This window comes from Ovis canadensis, chromosome X (assembly GCF_042477335.2).
Source record: "Ovis canadensis isolate MfBH-ARS-UI-01 breed Bighorn chromosome X, ARS-UI_OviCan_v2, whole genome shotgun sequence".
NCBI classification, from domain to species: domain Eukaryota; kingdom Metazoa; phylum Chordata; class Mammalia; order Artiodactyla; family Bovidae; genus Ovis; species Ovis canadensis.
In genome coordinates, this window is record NC_091727.1 from 66,652,187 (window position 1) to 66,672,736 (window position 20,550).

The 20,550-nt window shown below is 36.6% G+C and overlaps 1 protein-coding gene across 6 annotated transcripts in view; it reads right to left on the reverse strand.

Annotated features, from left to right (window-relative positions):
• The window catches only part of PHKA1 (phosphorylase kinase regulatory subunit alpha 1), a 171,525-nt gene that overhangs the window by 137,427 nt on the left and 13,548 nt on the right, over positions 1-20,550 (reverse strand). For all 6 annotated transcript variants that reach the window (XM_070291836.1, XM_070291835.1, XM_070291834.1 and 3 more), the window contains exons 5-6: positions 11,226-11,308; positions 7,690-7,770 (exon numbers count right to left, since the gene is read on the reverse strand). In XM_070291836.1, the coding sequence (XP_070147937.1) occupies positions 7,690-7,770; positions 11,226-11,308 (164 nt within the window). The remainder of the gene's footprint in view (positions 1-7,689; positions 7,771-11,225; positions 11,309-20,550) is intronic.

Sequence of the window (20,550 nt, forward strand, 5' to 3'; positions counted from 1 at the left end):
AAGACCCTAGCCAACCAGAGAACTAACCCTTCAGTTCAGTTCAGTCACTCAGTTGTGTCCAACTCTTTGTGACCCCATGAATTGCAGCAGGCCAGGCTTCCCTGTCCGTCACCAACTCCTGCAGTTCATCCAAACTCATGTCCATTGAGTTGGTGATACCATCCAACCATCTCATCCTCTGTCGTCCCCTTCTCCTGCCCTCAATCTTTCCCAGCATCAGGGGCTTTCCCAATGAGTCAGTTCTTCCCATCAGGTGGCCAAAGTATTGGAGTTTCAGCTTCAACATCAGTCCTTCCAAAGAACACTCAGGACTGATCTCCTTTAGGATGGACTGGTTGGATCTCCTTGAAGTCCAAGGGATTCTCAAGAGTTTTCTCCAACACCACAGTTCAAAGGCATCAATTATTCAGTGCTCAGCTTTCTTTATAGTCCAACTCTCACATCCATACATGACCACTGGAAAAACCATAGCTTTGACTAGATGGAACTCTGTTGAAAAAGTAATGTCTCTGCTTTTTAATATGCTGTCTAGGTTGGTCATAACTTTCCTTCCAAGCAGTAAGCATCTTTTAATTTCATGGCTACAGTCATCATCTGCAGTGATTTTGGAGCCCCCAAAATAAAGTCAGCTACTGTTTCCACTGTTTCCCCATCTATTTGCCATGAAGTGATGGGACTGGATGCCATGATCTTCGTTTTCTGAATGTTGAACTTTAAGCCAACTTTTTCACTCTCCTCTTTCACTTTCATCAAGAGGCTCTTTAGCTCCTCTTCACTTTCTGCCATAAGGGTGGTGTCATCTGCATATCTGAGGTTATTGACACTTCTCCCAGCAATCTTGATTCCAGCTTGTGTTTCTTCCAGTCCCGCTTTTCTCATAATGTACTCTGCATATCAATTAAATAACCAGGATGACAATATACAGCCTTGACCTACTCCTTTTCCTATTTGGAACCAGTCTGTTGTTCCATGTCCAGTTCTAACTGTTGCTTCCTGACCTGCATATAGGTTTCTCAAGAGGCAGGTCAGGTGGTCTGATATTCCCATCTTTTTCAGAATTTTCCATAGTTTATTGTGATCTACACAGTCAAGGTTTTGGCATAGTCAATAAAGCAGAAATAGATGTTTTTCTGGAACTCTCTCACTTTTTTGATGATCCAGTGGATGTTGGCAATTTGATGTCTGGTTCCTCTGCCTTTTCTAAAACCAGTTTGAACATCTGGAATTTCACAGTTCATGTATTGCTAAAGTCTGGCTTGGAGAATTTTGAGCGTTACTTTACTAGTGTGTGAGATGAGCGCAATTGTAGAGGAAGGGACAATTCCAAACTCATTCTACAAGGCCACCATCACCCTGATACCAAGATCAGATGAAGACAACATACAAAAAAGAAAACTACAGGCCAATATTACTGATGAAGATTGATGCAAAAATCTTCAACAAAATTTTAGCAAACAGGATTCAGCAACACATCAAAAAGCTCATATACCATGATCAAGTTGGGTTTATTCCAGGAATGCAAGGATTTTTCAATATATGCAAATCAATCAATGTGATATACTATATTAACAAATTGAAAGATAAAAACCATATGATAATCTCAATTTGATGCAGAAAAATCCTTTGACAAAATTCAGCACCCATTTATGATTAAAACTCTTCAAAAAACGGGCATAGAAGGAACCTACCTCAACATAGTAAAGGCCTTATATGCTAAGCCCACAACAAACATTATTCTCAATGGTGAAAACTGAAAGCATTTTCCCTAAGATCAGGAACAAGACAAGGGTGTCCACTTTCACCACTATTATTCAACATAGTTCTGGAAGTCCTAGGAACAGCAATCAGAGAAGAAAAAGAAATAAAAGGAATCCAAATTGGAAAAGAAGAAGTAAAACTCTCACTGTTTGCAGATGACATGATACTGAACATAGAAAACCCTAAAGATAATATCAGAAAATTACTAGAGCTAATTAGTGAATTTAGCAAAGTTGCAGGATACAAAATCAATACACAGGAATCACTTGCATTTCTATATACTAACAATGAAAAATCAGAAAGAGAAATTAAGGAATCAATCCCATTCACCACTGCAACAAAAAGAATTAAATATCTAGGAACACACTTGCCTAATGAGACAAAAGAACTGTACACAGAAAATTATAAGACACTAATGAAAGAAATCAAAGATGACATAAACAGATGGAGAGATATTCCATGTTCCTGGGTAGGAAAATCAATATTGTGAAAATGACTATACTACCAAATGCAATCTACAGATTCAATGTGATCCCTATAAAATTACCAATGGCATTTTTCACAGAACTAGAACAAAAAATTTCATAATTCATATGGAAACACAAAAGACCCCAAATAGCCAAAGCAGTCTTGAGAAAGAAGAATGGAGCTGGAGGAATCAACCTCCCTGACTTCAGATTATACTACAAAGCTATGGTCATCAAGACAGTATGGTACTGGCACAAAAACAGAAATATTGACCAATGGAACAAGATAGAAAGCTCAGAAATAAACCCATGCACATATGGGTACCTTATTTTTGACAAAGGATCCAAGAATATACAGTGGGGCAGAGACAGTCTCTTCAATAAATGGTGCTGGGAAAACTACAGCTATGTGTAAAAGAATGGAATTAGAACACTTCCTAACACCATACAGAAAGATAAACTCAAAATGGATTAAAGGCCTAAATATAAGACCAGAAGCTATAAAACTCTTAGAGGAAAACAGGCAGAACCCTCGATGACATAAATCAAAGCAAGATTCTCTGTGACCCACTTCCTAGAGTAACAGAAATAAAACCAAAATTAAACAAGTGGGGCCTGATGAAAGTTAAAAGCTTTTGCATAGTAAAGGAAACTGTAAGCAAGGTGAAAAGACAACCCTTAGAATGGGAGAAAATAATAGCAAATGAAACAACTGACAAAGGATTAATTTCCAAAATATACAAGCAGTTCATACAACTCAATGCCAGAAAAAACAAACAGCTCAATCAAAAAGTGGGAAAAAGACCTAAATAGACATTTCTCCAAAGAAGACATACAGGCGGCTAACAAACACATGAAAGATGCTCAACATCACTCATTATTAGAGAAATGCAAATCAAAACCACAGTGAGCTATCACCTCACACCGGTCAGAATGGCCATCATCAAAAAGTCTACAAACAATAAATGCTGGAGAAGGTGTGGAGAAAATGGAATGCTCTTGCACTCTTGGTGGGAACGTAAATTGATACAGCCACTATGGAAGACAGCATGGAGATTCCTTTAAAAAAAACTAGGAACAAAACCACCATATGACCCAGCAATCCCACTCCCAGGCATGTACCCTGAGGAAACCAAAATTGAAAAAGACACATGTATCCTATTGTTCATTTAAGCACTGTTTACAATAGCTAGCACACGGAAGCAACCTAGATGTCCATTGACAGATGAATGGATAAAGAAGTTGTGGTACATATACACAATGGAATATTACTCAGCCATAAAAAGAAATGCATTTGAGTCAGTTCTGAAGAGGTCGATGAACCTAGAATCTATTATACAGAGTGAAGTCAGTCAGAAAGAGAAAGATAAATACCATATTCTAACTCATATATATGGAATCTAGAAAAATGGTACTGAAGAATTTATTTCCAGGGCAGCAATGGAGAAACAGACATAGAGAATAGACTTATAGACATGGGGAGAGGGACAGAAAGGGTGAGATGTATGGAAAGAGAACATGGAAACTTACATTACCATATGTAAAATAGATATCCAACAGGGAATTTTCTGTATGGCTCAGAAAACTCAAACAGGGGCTCTGTATCAATCTAGAGGGAGGTTCAAAAGATAGGGGATATATGTATACCTATGGCTGATTCATGTTGAGGTTTGACAGAAAACAAGAAAATTCTGTGAAGTAATTATCCTTAAATAAAAAAAAAATATTAAAAAAAGAAAAGGAAAAACAAAAGATATAAGGCAGCCCACAGCATGGGAGAGACTTTTTGTGAAACACATATCTAATAAGAAGTTTATGTCAAAAATATATAAAGAACTCATACAATTCAATAACATAAAAACAAATAATTCAATTAAAAATGGGCAAAGGAATTGACTACACAGTTTTTCCAAAAGGAACACAGAAATGGCCAGCAGGATCATGAAAAGATGCTCAACATGACTAATCAAAAGGGAAACACAAGTCAAAACCACAATCACCTCACATCTTTCAGAATGGTTATCATAAAAAAATATAAATATTGGTGAAGATGTAGATAAAAGAGAGCCTTGTATACACTTGATGGGAATAGAAGTTGTTTCAGCAACTATAGAAAATAATAACTATGGATGTTAGTCAAAAAATAAAAAATAGAACTCCCATATGATCCAGCAATTTCTCTGTTGGGTATATATCCAAGGGAAATAAAAACAGGATATCGAAATATATACACTCCTATGTTTACTGCAGCATCATTGACAATATAGAGAAATGATTTGTTTCCATCAACAGATGAATGGATAAAGAAGATGTGAAGTATATGTGTATGCACCTGCCTGTGTGTGTGTGTGATGGATTATCATTCAACCATAAGAAAGGAGGAAATCCTACCATTTATGACAACTTGGATGTACCCTGAGGGCTTTATACTAAATGAGATGTCAGGCAAATATTATATCACTTATGTGTGGAACCTAAAAAAGTTAAACTCATAAAAACAGAGTAGAATGAGTTATCATTTAAGCATTAATTCCCTGTAATAGAATCACTGGGTCAAAGGGTATAAACAATTTTTAAGACATAATGCTACATTCCCTTCCATGCAGTTTGTACTAATGTAACTAACACCAGCTGTGTACTAACTTCTTTAACGCAAACCAAGAATTACCTCTGAAATTTTTCCTAATTTGATAGAAAAATGGTGAGTCAGTTGCATTAATTCGCTAACAAGGTTGAATATTCTTTCAAATATTTATTAGTTATTTGTAGCTTCTCAATTATGAGACAAAACTGACTTAATCTTTGGGATACAGGTAATTCCGGAAAGCTTCCTTGGAGAAATCATGTCTAACTGACACCTAATGGGTTGTGCAGATATCATCCAGGAACAAAATACTTAACAATTACAGGGGGAAAATAGGAAATTTACAGCAGAGAAATATGGCAGATACCACCTTAATGAAGTCATCAAACTTATCATAAACAGTAATGAGATAAATCCACAGCTATACTTCCTGATGATGTACTGAGGACACGTCATTATCTCTATGGTATTATTGTCAAAAATGCATAGCTTGAATCAAATCATGAGGAAATATCGCACAAAATCAAACTGAAGGACATCCTATAAAACAACTGGCCTATAATCTTTAAAAATGCCAAGATCATAAAAAGGTAAGTCAAGTCTGAAGTATTATTCCAAGTTAAAGAAATCCAAAGAGATATTACAACTAAATGTAACATATTATCCTGGATTGGATTCTGAATCATAAGGGTCTTTGTTTGTTTTTGATTTTGGCTATAAACGATATTACTGGAACAATTAAAGAAATTTGAATGGGATCTTTGGATTACGTGGTAGTATGATGCTAGTGTTCATTTCCTGATTTTGATGATTGGACCATAGTGATGGGACTGTCTTTGAAGAAATTTATACTGAAATATTTAGGAGGCATGAAGCACCATGTCTGCAATTTACTCTCAACTGGTTCAGGAAAAAATAATGTGCATGTGTAAACAGAAAGAACAAACAAATGTTAACAAGTAGGGAACTTGAATGAAGGGTATATGGGAATTCTTTGCACAGTCCTTACAAGTTTCCCAAAGTCTGAAATGATTTCAAAATAAAATGTAGAAAAACGTTTCAGTGGTTAAATTTTTTTTAATCAAATTATTCAGAAATATTGATAATATTCAGAGTTAGTGAGGGTTTGCGGAAAATGATACAGATGGCACATGATGGCATATATCCATCATATAAAGTTGCTCAGTCATGTCTGACTCTTTGTGATCCCATGGACTGTAGCCTATCAGGCTCCTCCGTCCATGGAATTCTCCAAGCAAGATTACTGGAGTGGGTTGCCATTTCCTTCTCCAAGGGATGCTTCCTACCCAGAGATCAAACCCAGATCTCCTGCATTGCAGGCAGATGCTTTACTGTCTGAGCCACCAGGGAAGCCCATATCCATCATATATGAATGGGGAAAATGTAAACTGGTGGAAATTGTTTTGGAGGGCAGTTTTAAAGTGTACATCCCTTAACTATTGGTAGTTTCACTTTTAGGAATCTATCCTACAAAAATATTCATGCAGGTTCACCAGGATGTATGTACAAAGATCCTCACTAAAGCATTATCATCAATAGAGTAATTATTAAATTTGTATGGCAACTGAAAACATTGAATTAGATTATTTGTATGAAAGAAGATGTTTGGTTATGTTGTTCAGTAAAATTTGAGGCTGCTGTATTTAAAAAATCAGGTTTCATAGAGGTAAATTAGAGTATGATTTAATTTTTAAAAATAAGCTCAATATCTGTATCATTTTGGTAATCAAAAATACATTAAAAAGAAAAACATTTACCCAGGGAATGCATATTTTATAAGGACAAAATTACATATAAATTTATTAAACCACATTAATTATATAGTTTAAATTTTCTATAATCTTATTTTTGGTTTTATCTTATCTGTCATTGCCTCTTAGTGTTAAGCTGTCCCCTTATAACTGTTTCTATTTTGCCTTGTATTTTTAATATATTTTGCTCTGTATTAATTGAAACTACATTCCAGGCCAGACTTTCTCATTTTATCTTGACCCTCTTTGTCCCCTTTGTTCCATGTAATACTTTTGGCTTTAAATTGTACTTCATTTGAATTCATAGTCACCTGTACTCTTGTTTATTTTGGCCAGACTTTGTCCATCTTTCTGATTTAAATTTTTCTGTGGCAATTTGCTGTCTTAGAGCTCTTAGAAGTGGTATAGGTATAGACTGAATTTCCTTTCTTTGTTTTTTAAATCAACCTGTGTCTTTGCTTTTAGGTAGGGGAAACAAATTAAGTCATGTATATTTATCATTATAATGGATATGTTTGATCCTATTCCTGCTATCCAGTTTTATGCCTTCTTGCTGTTTTCAGAGATAAAAGCTAAGGCAGTAGCAGTAGGAAGGAAATGATGAAGCCAACTGGAAGATAATAATGATGATGAAGATAACAGTATGGGGATGCAGGAGAGTGAGTGGGGTGGAGAATTGAGAGATGGTTTCCTGATATCAAGCTTTGTCAACTTGGTGTGTGGAATGGAAAATAAGCCTCCTTTTGTTTGTTTTTGTTGTGGTAGAGATGATTTTAGTTTAAGACATGTTTTCTGAGGTCCTTGTGGGATATGTAAATAGAGATATGCTACAAAAGGCAGAACCAATACAATATTGTAAAGTAATTAGCCTCCAATTAAAATAAATACATTTATATTTAAAAAAGCAGTTGTACATACAAATCTAGAGCTTATGAAAGAAGTCTTTACCTACATGCCCATAATTATATGGGAGACTCTGGACACTGCCTATGGTTTAAAAGATCAATTAATTTGATGACAGTCCACATTCATGTTAAGGCTTTATCTATGGCAAAAGTGTATGAGACTTATCCTACGCTTGGTAAAAGCAGAGTGAGGAAAATTTTACCTTTGCCATTCCAACTGAACTGGCATTCAATTCTGAGATTCCTTGATTGGTCTTGTCTCCACGTTCCCATATCCCGAAGTCCTGGCATAAAATAACCAACACACCATTAGCAAGTCACCACTACTAAATGCTTACTAGATATACAACTCTTGAATAAAAGGCATAAATATTAGCTAACTTGCCATACATATGTTTGCCCACAATGCTTATTAAGGAGAGGCCAAGGAGTTGAGTTCCCCCTATAACTATTTCTACAGTAGCTTTCAGTTCTACTGGGGACTCCAAGAAGTTAGAAGATATCTTGATGGCTAAGAACTGTAACTTAGTTCATCTAAAGAGGTGCTTATCAAAATTTTTCATCAAAGCAGATATCTAGGGGATCTAAGAAACAGAGCCTAAACATCATCCCAAATATTTTATCTTAAATATCCATTCTAATTTTATTATCTATTGGCAATGACAATGTACCAAGAACTTACTTATGCACTTTACACTATTATCATCCTTAATCCTTATATTTTATAAATGGCAAAACTGAGGTGCAAAGAGAAGTTAAGCAACTCACTCAAGGTCACATAGTTCATGAATGACAGGGCTAAAATTAGAGTCCAAGTTCTCCAAACCATAGTGCTATACAGCTCCTCGATAATATAAAGATAACATTTAAAATTACTTTTTAAAAACTTTTCATTTCCAAATAACTTTAGATTAACAGAGAAGTTTCAAAAATAGTAGTGAGTTCCTATACACTTTTCACTCAGCTTCCCTTAATGTTAACACTTGACATAACCATAGTACAATTGTCAAAGTGAAATTTACATGAGTAAAATATTAGTAACCGAATTATGGGCTTTCATAGGATTTCACCAGTTTTTCCACCGATAGCCTTACTATATTACAGGATGCAATCCAGAATACCATGCTGCATTTGTCATGCCTCCTTAAATCTCTTCCAGTTACAGTTTCTCAAGCCTTGTCTTTTATACCTTGACACTTTCTGAAGATTAATGGTCATATATTTAATAGATTTCCCTCAGTTTGGGTTTCCTTGATGTCTTCTCTTGATTAGATTGAGGTTATGCATTTTTGGCAAGAATACCAGAATTCTACAAACATTATGCTCCTTCTTAGTGCATCATATCAGGGGTACACAATGTTGATGTCTTATTACTTGTAACATTAACCTTCATCACTTGGTTAAGGTAGTGTCTACAGAGTTTCTCCATTCTACTGTTACCATTTTCCTATTCTATTATTATACTAATTGCAAGCATCCTTTGGAGATATTGTGGATTCAGTTATAGACTACAGTGATAAAGCAAATATTGCACATGCTTGGGGCTGGTGCATGGGGATGACCCAGAAAGATGTTATGGGGAGGGAGGTGGGAGGGGGGGTTCATGTTTGGGAATGCATGTAAGAATTAAAGATTTTAAAATTTAAAAAATAAAAAACTAAAAAAAAAAAAAAAAAAAGCAAATCATATGACTTTTTGGTTTCCCAGTACATATAAAAGTTATATTGTAAAGTAATTAACCTCCAATTAAAATAAATAAGTTTACATTAAGAATAAAAAAAAGTCATATTTATACTACACTGTAGTCTATTAAGTGTGCAATAGTATTAAGTCTAAAAAAATAATGTATATACCTTAATTTAAAAATATCTTATTGCTAGAAAATGCTAACAATTATCTGAGACTTGGGTGAGTCAAAATCTTTTTGCTTGTGGAGGATTTGACATACTGCAAGAATTACCAGAATGTGACAGAGACATGAAATGAGCAAATGTTGTTCAAAAAATTGCACCAGTAGGCTTGCTTGACATAGGGTTGTCACAAACCTTCAATTTGTAAACATCACAAGTAACTGCTAAGTGCAAGAGAGTGAAACAGTGAAATGAGATATGCCTGTAATTAATATATATCTTCAGAGATACACTTTATGACTGTGCAAATATCTTGTTTCTCCTTGAATATCCATCCACTAACTTAGCATCCATCAGTGAATTATCCCTGCAACAATTATAGTGGTGTTTCAATGGTGATTTTCTAGTTCCTTTATTACCTATACACTCATTAATTGCAGTCCTTCTCTAAGGAAGTGCTATTCTTTCTCCCTCATTTTTTTACTCAGCTATTTATTTATATCAGTATAACTTATAGATATTTAGGTTATCCCCTGGGTTGTAATAAAATGTTACCATTATTTATTTTGCTCAAATTGTTCCAGCCCTGGCCATTGGGAGTTCTTCTAGATTGGCTCCTGTGTTCTTTTAACATGCTCCATTTTTAAAAACACTTCCTTGCTTTCTGTCATTATAAGATGCTCAAGTATAATCTCATCTTATATTTTCCCTGCCCCAGTCCTGGAATCAACCACTTTTACAAGGAGTTCTCATTCTTTTTATTAGAGAATGAGTTATAGTCAAAACCTGAGTACCAGTGCTCATTGCCACTGTGGTGTCAGGGTTCTATGCTCTCTCATTGAACAGAACTTGGAAATACTCACATGCACACACATGCTTGCACATGCACAAACACACTTGTATTTATTTTGGTGTTTACCTTAAGTTACTTTTAATGTCAAATCTCTGAGTCAAAAGATGAAGTTTCAGAAAGGTAAGCCATATTTATCCCATAGTGAGTCTCATCTGCCCCTAAACCCAGCTCTACCCTAGTCTGTGCAGCAGATATTAGAGTAGGAGAAGGCACAAATATCATTAATTCTACTGCTGCAACCTTGGCTGCAACAGAGGTCAGAAAACCCTGGTTTTTACCCTGCATCACAGCAGACTTATGGTATCAGAAAACAAAAATCTGTCAACAAATAATATCTGCTTGCACCACATATATCTACATTAGAATTACTCTTCCCTGGAGAAGGGAATGGCTACCCACTCCAGTATTCTTGCCTGGAGAATTCCATGGACAGAGGAGCCTGGTGAGCTATAGTCCATGGGGTCGCAAAGAGTCAGACACGACTGAGCGACTTTCACTTCACTTCTGGTAAATAAGGAGGGACAGGCTCCAGATTTTCCCTCACACCTGAAAAAACAACTAATCAAACCAAAACAATTAAACAAGTAAAACACTGAACTATATATAACAGCCATTTTCAACACAATGAGCATCGTGCAATGAAGAATAGTAATTTCTGAGAGAAATGTTAAATATATTATGACCTCATTAAAAATGACTTGATTAAAAACCTATCTCATACTGTAGTTGTAAAAAAGATTAATTATTTTTGTATAGTAAGCACTGAATCAATGTCTACAGATGATATTAAACACACGACTAAACTTTATTTCTAAGTAGCTAACTGACCAGTAATACTCCTTAGCTATCCTACTCCCATTTAACCATAAACACTAGAAGGATGACAGAGCTTAGTAACGAAAGAGGCTGAAGGCAACTTCTGCCAGAAGCGTTACAGATTGGTTCTCTATGAGGAGCAGCCTTAGGAGAAGGAATAGGTTGTTCAGTATATTTAAAACATCACATGTTTAAAATTCATTCCAAAATGAGTACTTACAGCAGTTTTATATGCAGCTTCAATGTAAAACACAAGGTTCTGTATGAAATTAACTTCATCTAGGCTGTGGATAATATGAAGTCCTGAGGAAAAAGGGAATAAAGGTATAGAGCTAGTTAATTATCACTACAGGCTTTAAAGGCAGCCATAGTGACTTAACTGACCCCCTTACTCCCAAAGAGTCCTACTCCTGCTTAGGAATCAAGAAGCACTTTGATTTCTAAAACATAAAAATAATACCACAAATCAGTCCTAGGCTAGTTTTCAACTAAGTGAGACACCAGCATGTTTTAAAATGGAAGAATTTTGATTGATATTTGTTTTAATGAAAGTTCTCAGACTTCTAATTCTATAGGTAACTAATTGGTGTTTAAATGTATAAACCTAGGCATCTGGAAAAAGAAAGATAAACATTTTAAAGAAGGCTTGGAGGGAGACTAAATAATAAGAAGTGGGTGAAGATTATGATTTTAAGAACCCAAAACCATATTATGGAGAGTAAAAATGATAATCTAAATTTGAACTATACAAAAAGAGCTTATAAATTAAATATTTTACATGAATTATACATTCAATTTTCACAACAACTCTAAGAGGTGGTTACCTCTGTTTTCTGCCTGAGGCTTACAGAAGTTAAATGTCTGCCTAAAGTCATGAAACTGATACCTAGTGGAAATAGGACTCAACTGACTGTCAACTTTTGTTTCATTTCAGAGACTGAGTTCCTAACCAAGATACTATACTGCTTCCAAGTGTGTACAACATGATCCATTTTTGTTTAAAAACTAACTCCTTTCCTTTCCTGGCCATCAAGGGAAATACCAACAATTACACAGTTTTTCTCCCAATCAGGATCACATTACTCCCACCCTGCCAAGTTTCCTCTCTAGAAGAAACCAATCTTAACCAGTTTCCTCTGTATCCTATCAGAAATACATTATGCATATATAAAAATTATGCAAAGAGTAGTATATTATGCTGCACCTTGCTTTTTTAACATACAACTTGAAGACAAATACATCTGCTTCATTAAAAAAAAATGACTACATAGCATTCCACTGAAAAGCTATTTGTATAACCAGTTCCGTAATGAAAGACATTTGGGTTGTATCTAGTCTTTCATCACTACTATCAATGCTGCAATGAATATCTGTGTGTTTATATATCTTTGTGCATATGCACCAGTATATCAAGGTAAATTCCTAACTACTGAGTCATATATTCATGCATATTACTTTTTCTAACATTTTATTTTGAATATTTTCAAACAAAAAAGGAAAGAATTTTATAGTGGCACCTGTAGATTTTACACATCATCTGGACTCAACCATTAACATTTTACTATACTTTTAAATCATTTTATATCCATCTAACAGTCCTTCCAATTTTGGATACATTTCTAAGTAAGCTACAAACATTGGTACTCCTCTCTCGAAACATTTCACCACATGTACATTAAATGATGATAGTCATCCCCATGTTATTCTGCAAAGAAATTCCACGGTTTACATACCAACCAGCACTGCCTGCCTATTTCCAACATGTTTGTAAACACAGGCTTTAATAAAAGTTTTTGATCTTTACTACTCTAACGGATCAGAGATAGAATATCCTTGCATTTTAATTTGTAGCTCTTTTATTTTGAGTAAGGTTGTGAGTCTTATGTTTATAAATCAGCTGTATTTCTTTTCCTATGAACTTTTTGTATTTTCATATACTTCAATTTATATTGAATTGCCCATCTTTCTGTTATTAATATGTTAATAAATATTAAAGAAATTGGACTTTTGCCCATTATATGTGTTGCAAGTATTTTTCCCAGTTTGTCTGAAGTTCCATTTTGCTTACAGTATATTTTTTTCTCAGAAGCTTTTATTAAAAAGCTTTATCCCATGAATGCTTCTAGTGCTTTCAGTTTCTTTTTTTTCACATTTAAATCTTTGATCTATTGACAAATATTTTAAATCACAGAACTCTTAAATTTAAAATTAAAAATGAATATATGATTCAGATCATCAGATTGCAAACTCCTCCTGATCCATGGCTCTGTCAGAACAGTAACCACAGCACAGGGCAGCATGGGGAGCAAAGGGTCTTTCTTGTAGCAATATTGACCCACCTTAACCTATTGGATAGAGAGGAAAAAAAGAGAGGCAGTAATATTTGATATCAGCTTCATAGCTTTATTTTGTCAGCTTTGTGTGCCAAGGTACTTGAACATAAATTGAGATAAGGCAGTAAGTGTGAAACCGGTTTTGACAATTTCTTAGACTCATGTCACACTAACTAGTCACTATACCATATAAATGACACACATCTACCATTGGTCCTTTTGTTCATGATATTCTGTTTACACAGCTTTCTCCATATCTTGAAATCCTAACTGTTCTTTCAAGGCCCAGTTCAAATGCTGTCTCCTCTTGTGATGTTCTCATTGATTCCCCTCTTCTGTGTTTCACAGAATTTTATTTTTTCTTGCTCTTATGAACTTAGTTTTTACTTTGTACCACAGATAAATCTACCTGAATTTGAAGAAATCTTATTCATATTTGTAGTCCCCCAAAACATCTCATATAGCCCCTAAAAGTATCTCACAGTCTAATTTGAATGATATTAAATAATATTTTGAATAGTAGATGTTCAATAATTATTTATTGAATGATCTTAAACAACCCTGTTAAGCACAGGAGAGGACCTGTCTCTTGAAACAAGACCACACATAACATCTGGTTCCTGTCCCTTCTATGGAGCCAAGGCACTGCTTGTAGAAAAGAGGGTGCAGAGGTGAGATATACAGGTGAAATGAAGTAGGGCTTGGGTAAGGCCAAAGATGTCAGTGCTGCGTAAAGCATACTAAAGTATTTAGAAACGAGGCTGACCCTGTGGTCTACTCCACAGACTGATTTGTACTTGCCTAAAATTAAGCCCCTCTCTCTCTTATTTTTAAAAACAGTAACATTGAGATCTTCTTCACATACCATATAATTTACCCAATTTCAAGTAAATAATTTAGTGGTTTTTAGGGTTTGCAGAGTTCTGCAACCATTACCATAATCAATTTTAGAACATTTTCACCATTCCCCCGAAGAAATCTTATATCCATAGTAGTCACTCCCCATTTCCCTTCAACACTTGTCCCATCATTCCGTACCCACCCCCGGCCAAGCAATCACTCATGTATGTTATATCTCTATAGATTTGTCATACTATTCTTATAAAATGATTTGCAAATATTTCCTATCATATTGTGGGTATTTTTTCACTTTATTGAAAGGGTCCTTTGAAGCCCAACAGTTGTTAAACACAAGTTTATCTTAAGTTGACAAATTCCAATTTATTTTCCTTTATTTGCTTATACCTTTGGTGTCATATCTAACAGGGCCTAACCCAAGGTGAGGAAGGTTTAATCCTATATTTTTCTCTAAATGTTTGTTATAAACTCAAAATTTCCCCCATAAAATTCATATGTTGAAGCTCTAACCCCCAATGTGACTGTATTTAGAAGTGAGGCTTTTAAGGAGGTGAAGTGAAGTTGCTCAGTCGCCTCTGACTCTTTGCGACCCCATGGACTATACATTGTACAGCCACTTTGTAAAAGAGTCTGGCAACTCTCATAAGGTTAAACAGAGTTACCATATGATCTAGCAGTTTCATTCTTAGGTATATATTCAGGAAAAATGAAAACATGTTCACTCAAAAGCTTGTGCACATGCATGAATGTTCATAGCAGCATGGATGTTCCTCCATCCACGGATTTTCCAGGCAAGAATACTGGAGTGGGTTGCCATTTCCTTCTCCAGGAGATCTTCCCAACCCAGGGATTGAACCCAGTCTCTGACATTGTAGGCAGACACTTTACCGTCTGAGCCACCAGGGAAGTCTAAGGTTTAAGGAGGTAATTCATGTTAAATGAAGTCATAAGGGTGGGGCCCTCATACAATAGGGATTGGTATACTTATGAAAGGAGACATCAGGAGTGCACACACAGAGAGAAAAGGCCATATGAAGACATAGCACAGAAGGTAGCTGTCTGCAAGCCAAGGTGAGAGGATTCATTGAAACCAGCACTGCTGACACCTTGATCTTGGACTTTTAGCCTCCAGAATTCTGAGAAAATAAATTCCTGTTCTTTATGCCACCCATTCTGTAGTATTCTGCAGTATTCTACTGGATTAAAGCCTTTTACAGTTTTCCTTCCTACATTTAAGTCTATGATTCATTTTGTGTTAGTTTTTGTCTATGGTAGAGAAGAAGTCCAATTTCATTCTTTTGCATGTGGATATTCAGTTTTCCTAGCATCATTCTTTCCCCATTGAACTATCTTGGCATCCTTGTCAAAAATCAACTGACCATGTGTTGCTTCTGGACTCTCAGTTTTATTCTGTTATTCTATGTGTCTATCCTTATGCCAGTATCACAATATTTGGAAGTAAGTTTTTTGCTTAACAAGAGCTCAGTTTATTGATGTTTCTGTTACTATGTTTTGGAGGGGGTTCAGGATGGGGAACACGTGTATACCTGTGGAAGTAAGTTTTGAAATCAGAAAGTGTGAGTCCTCTAACTTTGTTCTTCTTTTTCAAAATTCTTTTGACCATTCTGGGTCCTTTGGATTTCCATATACATTTTAGAAAGAGCTTGTCATTTTTTACAAAGAAGACAGATGGAATGTGCACAAGAATTGCATTGAATCTATAGATCAATTTGGGGAATGTTGCTATCTTAACTGGAGAAGGCAATGGCACCCCACTCCAGTACTCTTGCCTGGAAAATCCCACAGATGGAGGAGCCTGGTAGGCTGCAGTCCATGGGGTCGCTAAGAGTCGGACATGACTGAGCGACTTCACTTTCACTTTTCATTTTCATGCATTGGAGAGGAAATGGCAACCCACTCCAGCGTTCTTGCCTGGAGAATCCCAGGGATGGGGGAGCCTGGTGGGCTGCCGTCTATGGGGTCGCACAGAGTTGGACACGACTGAAGTGACTTAGCAGTAGTAGCAGTAGCAGCTATCTTAACAGTAAGTGTTCTAATCCATGAACATAGGATGTCTTTCTAATTTACCATCTCTCATTCTCTTCATTTGTTCCTGTGGAGTTGAGTTATGATTTGGTTATCTTTTTCTTAGTTCACTATAGCTTTGCTCCCACCCACCTCCTTGGTTCTGATATTATCAAATATATTTACATTTTTATACGATATAAGCACAACAATACAAGTTATTGTATAAAGTAAGTTTTATACAATTGATTTTTAGGTCAGTTCAGTTCAGTCGCTCAGTCATGTCTGACTCTTTGCGACCCCTTGGACTGCAGCACACCAGGCTTCCCTGTCCATTACCAACTTCCAGAGCTTGCTTAAACTCATTTAGGTCAGTTAAGATAAGAAAAAAGAAATATGTAATTATACCATATTTTATAATTATTTTTACCAGTGGTCTGGTTTTGTGTGTGTGTGTGTGTGTGTGTGTGTGTGTGTGTGTAGATTCCAGCTACTGCTTTTGGTCACCTGATTTTAATATAAAGAACTTCTTTTAGTATTTCTTGTAAAGTAGGTCTGGGCTTCCCAGGCAGTGCTAGTGGTAAAGAACCCGCCTGCCAATGCAGGAGACATGAGTGTTTTCAATCCCTGGGTCGGGAAGATCTCCTGGGGAGGATATGGCAACCCACTCCAGTATTCTTGCTTAGAGAATTCCATGGACAGAGGAGCCTGGCAGGCTACAGCCCTTAAGTTTGCAAAGAGTTGGACACGACTGAAGCAACTAAGCACCTAACATAGGTCTATTAGCAACAAATTCTTTCACTATTTATCTGGGAATGTCTTTATCTCAGTTTGTTTTTTTGAAAGATAGTTATAAGATTCTTGGTATACTTCCTTTCTTTAGCCTTTTGAACATATCATTCCACTGTCTTCTGGCCTCTACTTTTTTTCAGAAAAGAAGTCAGCAGATAATCTTATTTGGGTTCCCTTTATGGTGGCTCAGATGGTAAAGAATCTGCTTGCAATGTGGGATACTTGGGTTTGATCTCTGGGTTGGGAAGATCCCCTGGAGAAGGGAATGCTCCAGTATTCTTGGCCTGGAGAATTCCATGGACAGAGGAGCCTGGCAGGCTACAGTCATGGGGTCGCAAAGAGTCAGACACAACTGAGTGACTTTCACATACGTAACAAGTCATTTTTCTCATATTGCTCTCAAGATGTTTGTTTTCAGCTTTTAACTTTTACTATGATGTTTCTGGATATGAATCTTGGTTTATTCTACCTGGAAATATTTGAGCTTCTTGGATATGTAGATTAATGTTTTGCACTAAATTTGGGGTGTTTTCATCCATTCTTTCTTTTATTTCAATAATGATTGATTTTATTTTTTTGGCTATGCTGGGTCTTCATTGCTGTGTGTGGGCTTTCTCTAGTTGCAGAAAGCAGGGGCTACCCCATAGTTGTGGTGCCTGGGCTTCTCATTGTGGTGGCCTCTCTTGTTGCAGAACATGGGCTCTAGGCCCATGGGCTCAGTACTTGTGGCTCTCAGGCTCTAGAACATGGGCTCTGTAGTTGCAGTACATGGGCCTAGTTGCCCCACAGCATGTAGAAACTTCGCGGATTGAACCTGCGTACCTTGCATTGGCAGGCAGATTCTTAACCAGGGAAGTCCCATTATTTCTTTAAACATGTTTTCTGCTCCTTACTCTTTTCTTATTACACATGAGTTGGTAGCGGTTGGTGTCCTACATTTCTCTGGGGTTTTATTCATTTTGCTTTATTGTTTTTTCCTGCTCTTCAAACAGCATAATCTCTGTTGATCTGTCTTCAAGTATGTTGATTTTTCCCTCTGCCAGCTCAAATCGATTGAGTCTCTCTACTGAGGTCCATATAGTCAAAGCTATGATTTTTCCAGTAGTCATGTATGGATGTGAGAGTTGGACTATAAAGAAAGCTGAGTGCCAAAGAATTGATGCTTTTGAATTGTGGTGTTGGAGAAGACTCTTGAGAGTCCCTTGGACAGCAAGGAGATCCAACCAGTCAATCCTAAAAGAAATCAGTCTTGAATATTCATTGGAAGGACTGATGCTGAAGCTGAAGCTCCAATACTTTGGCCACCTGACATGAAGAACTGACACACTGGAAAAGACCCTGATGCTGGGAAAGATTGAAAGTGGGAGGAAAAGGGGATGACAGAGGATGAGATGGTTGGATGGCATCAATGACTTGATGGATATGAGTTTAAGCAAGCTCTGGGAGTTGGTGATGGACAGGAAAGCCTGGCATGCTGCAGTCCATGGGGTTTCAAAGAGTCAGAGATGACTGAACGACTGAACGGAACTGAACTGAGTTAGTCTTTTGGGCTTCCCAGGTAGCTCAGTGGCAAAAATCCGCCTGCCAAGCAGGAGATGTGGGTTCAATCCCTGGGTCAGGAAGACCCCTAGAGTAGGAAACGGCAACCCACTCCAGTATTCTTGCCTGGGAAATTCCATGGACAGAGGAATCTGGTGGGCTACAGTCAATGGGGTTGAAAAGAGTTGGACATGACTTAGTGACTAAACAACAAAATGAGTCTTTCATTTCAGTTACTATATTTTTCAACTTTCCATTTGGTTCATTTTTATCTCTTTATTGAAATTTTCTATTTGATGAAATGCAATAATCATATATTCCTTTATTTCTTTAAGCATGGTGTTCTTCAGCTTTCTGAACACTTTTATAGTAACTGCTTTGAAGTCTTTTTCCCCTAAATTCAACATATGCTTCCTCTCAAAGGAGCTTTTATCACCTGCTTTTTCTTCTGTTGCCAGGCTTTCCTGGTTCTTTGCATGCCTCATAAATTTTTACTGAAAACCAGATATTATAGATAATATATAGATATTGATACTTTCCCTTATGGGAATTGTTTACCTGTTTATTTGTTTAGTGACATGGATTATTTCAGTGAAAGTTATTTACCCCATAGTATGCAGCCCCTGTTGTTCCTCAGAGGGTGCTGCCCTGGATATGTACACTGTCACCCCAGGAAGATAGTGGTTTTAGCTTTAGCAACTTGTCTCTTTCTGTGATTCATTACACTTGATCTTAGCCATAAAGCTGAGAAGGGATCTGTGATCTGTCTCTGTTGGTATCAGATATTAATCTCCACTAACTGTCAATTAATTGTTCTATTATATTGTACAAGGCCCTGAGGCATAAATTGTTGACCGTTTCATTCAATTTATTTTAGGTCCCATTTGATGTAGTCATTGATGCCAGTCTTTGACAGTTGTTCTAATCCTAGGAAGGCTTGTTTTAGCTCTCTCTTTCCTTGGTTCTCTGTTAAAATGGCTAGCTAGTCTACAGGATAGTTTATTGCTTGTATTATTGAGTTATTAGACTCCTCTTAATTTCTTAGAACCAAAATCTTCATTGTTTCCTAGAGTGCCCTTAGTCTTGAACTTCTCCACATTCTGTTCCCAAAATCAGTTCTCTTGGGAGGAGCTATGGAGTTTTCTGTTCTTATGGCCTGCCCTACCATCCATGCTACTAGAAAGGTGGGTCAGGCCTAGTATTCTTGGTCTGCTCTGCCTGTGGTTAAGCATCCACTCCATTAGTGGGACTAGAGGGTTGGAAGGGAGCTCTAAACCTCTAAGTCATTCTTGACTGGATTAGAAATTTTGCAACACAGAGCTGGGGAGAGTAAGAAGTGCTGGTAATCTGAGATATCACAGCCTTAGACTGAGAGCTGGGGTGGGGAGCGGGGAGGGAGCCTTGTATTCCTGGCTGCATTCACTTCAAATAGTGCTTCTGTCATGGTGAGTTTGGGGCAGGGGAAGGAATAGATTGTGGCCCAAATGCTATACTTTCTTACTGCTAAGATTTAGATATCTTTGAATAAATGTTTCTCCACTTGCTGTGTACCCTTAGGACAATTTCCAGTGACTTTAAATGTTTGGTTTTCTAAAATTAATTTTCACCATTTATGGTTATTTTGCTGGGGAGAGGGTCTGTGGAGCTCCTCTGCTACTGTCCTCTAAGTTGCAATCAGCTTCTGTCTAAGCCTCTCTTTTAATCAAAGTTGAGATTTTTAAGAATTCAAAAATGTTCAGAGAATTGCTAAATTTTACATAAAGATCTTTCATATTTTACTTCTCAATTATCTCTCACAACTCTTTTTTTTATCCTCAAGACAACTGCCTTACATAAATTCTACATCATTTCTTGCCTAAAGTATTTTTACTAAACTTCTAATTAGTCCTCTATCTTTAAAAAAAATAATTTTTATTTGTTTATTTTTGGCTGTGCTGGGTCTTTGCTGCTGTGCAGGCTTTTCTCTTCTTGCAGAGAATGGGGGCTTCTTTCTAGTTG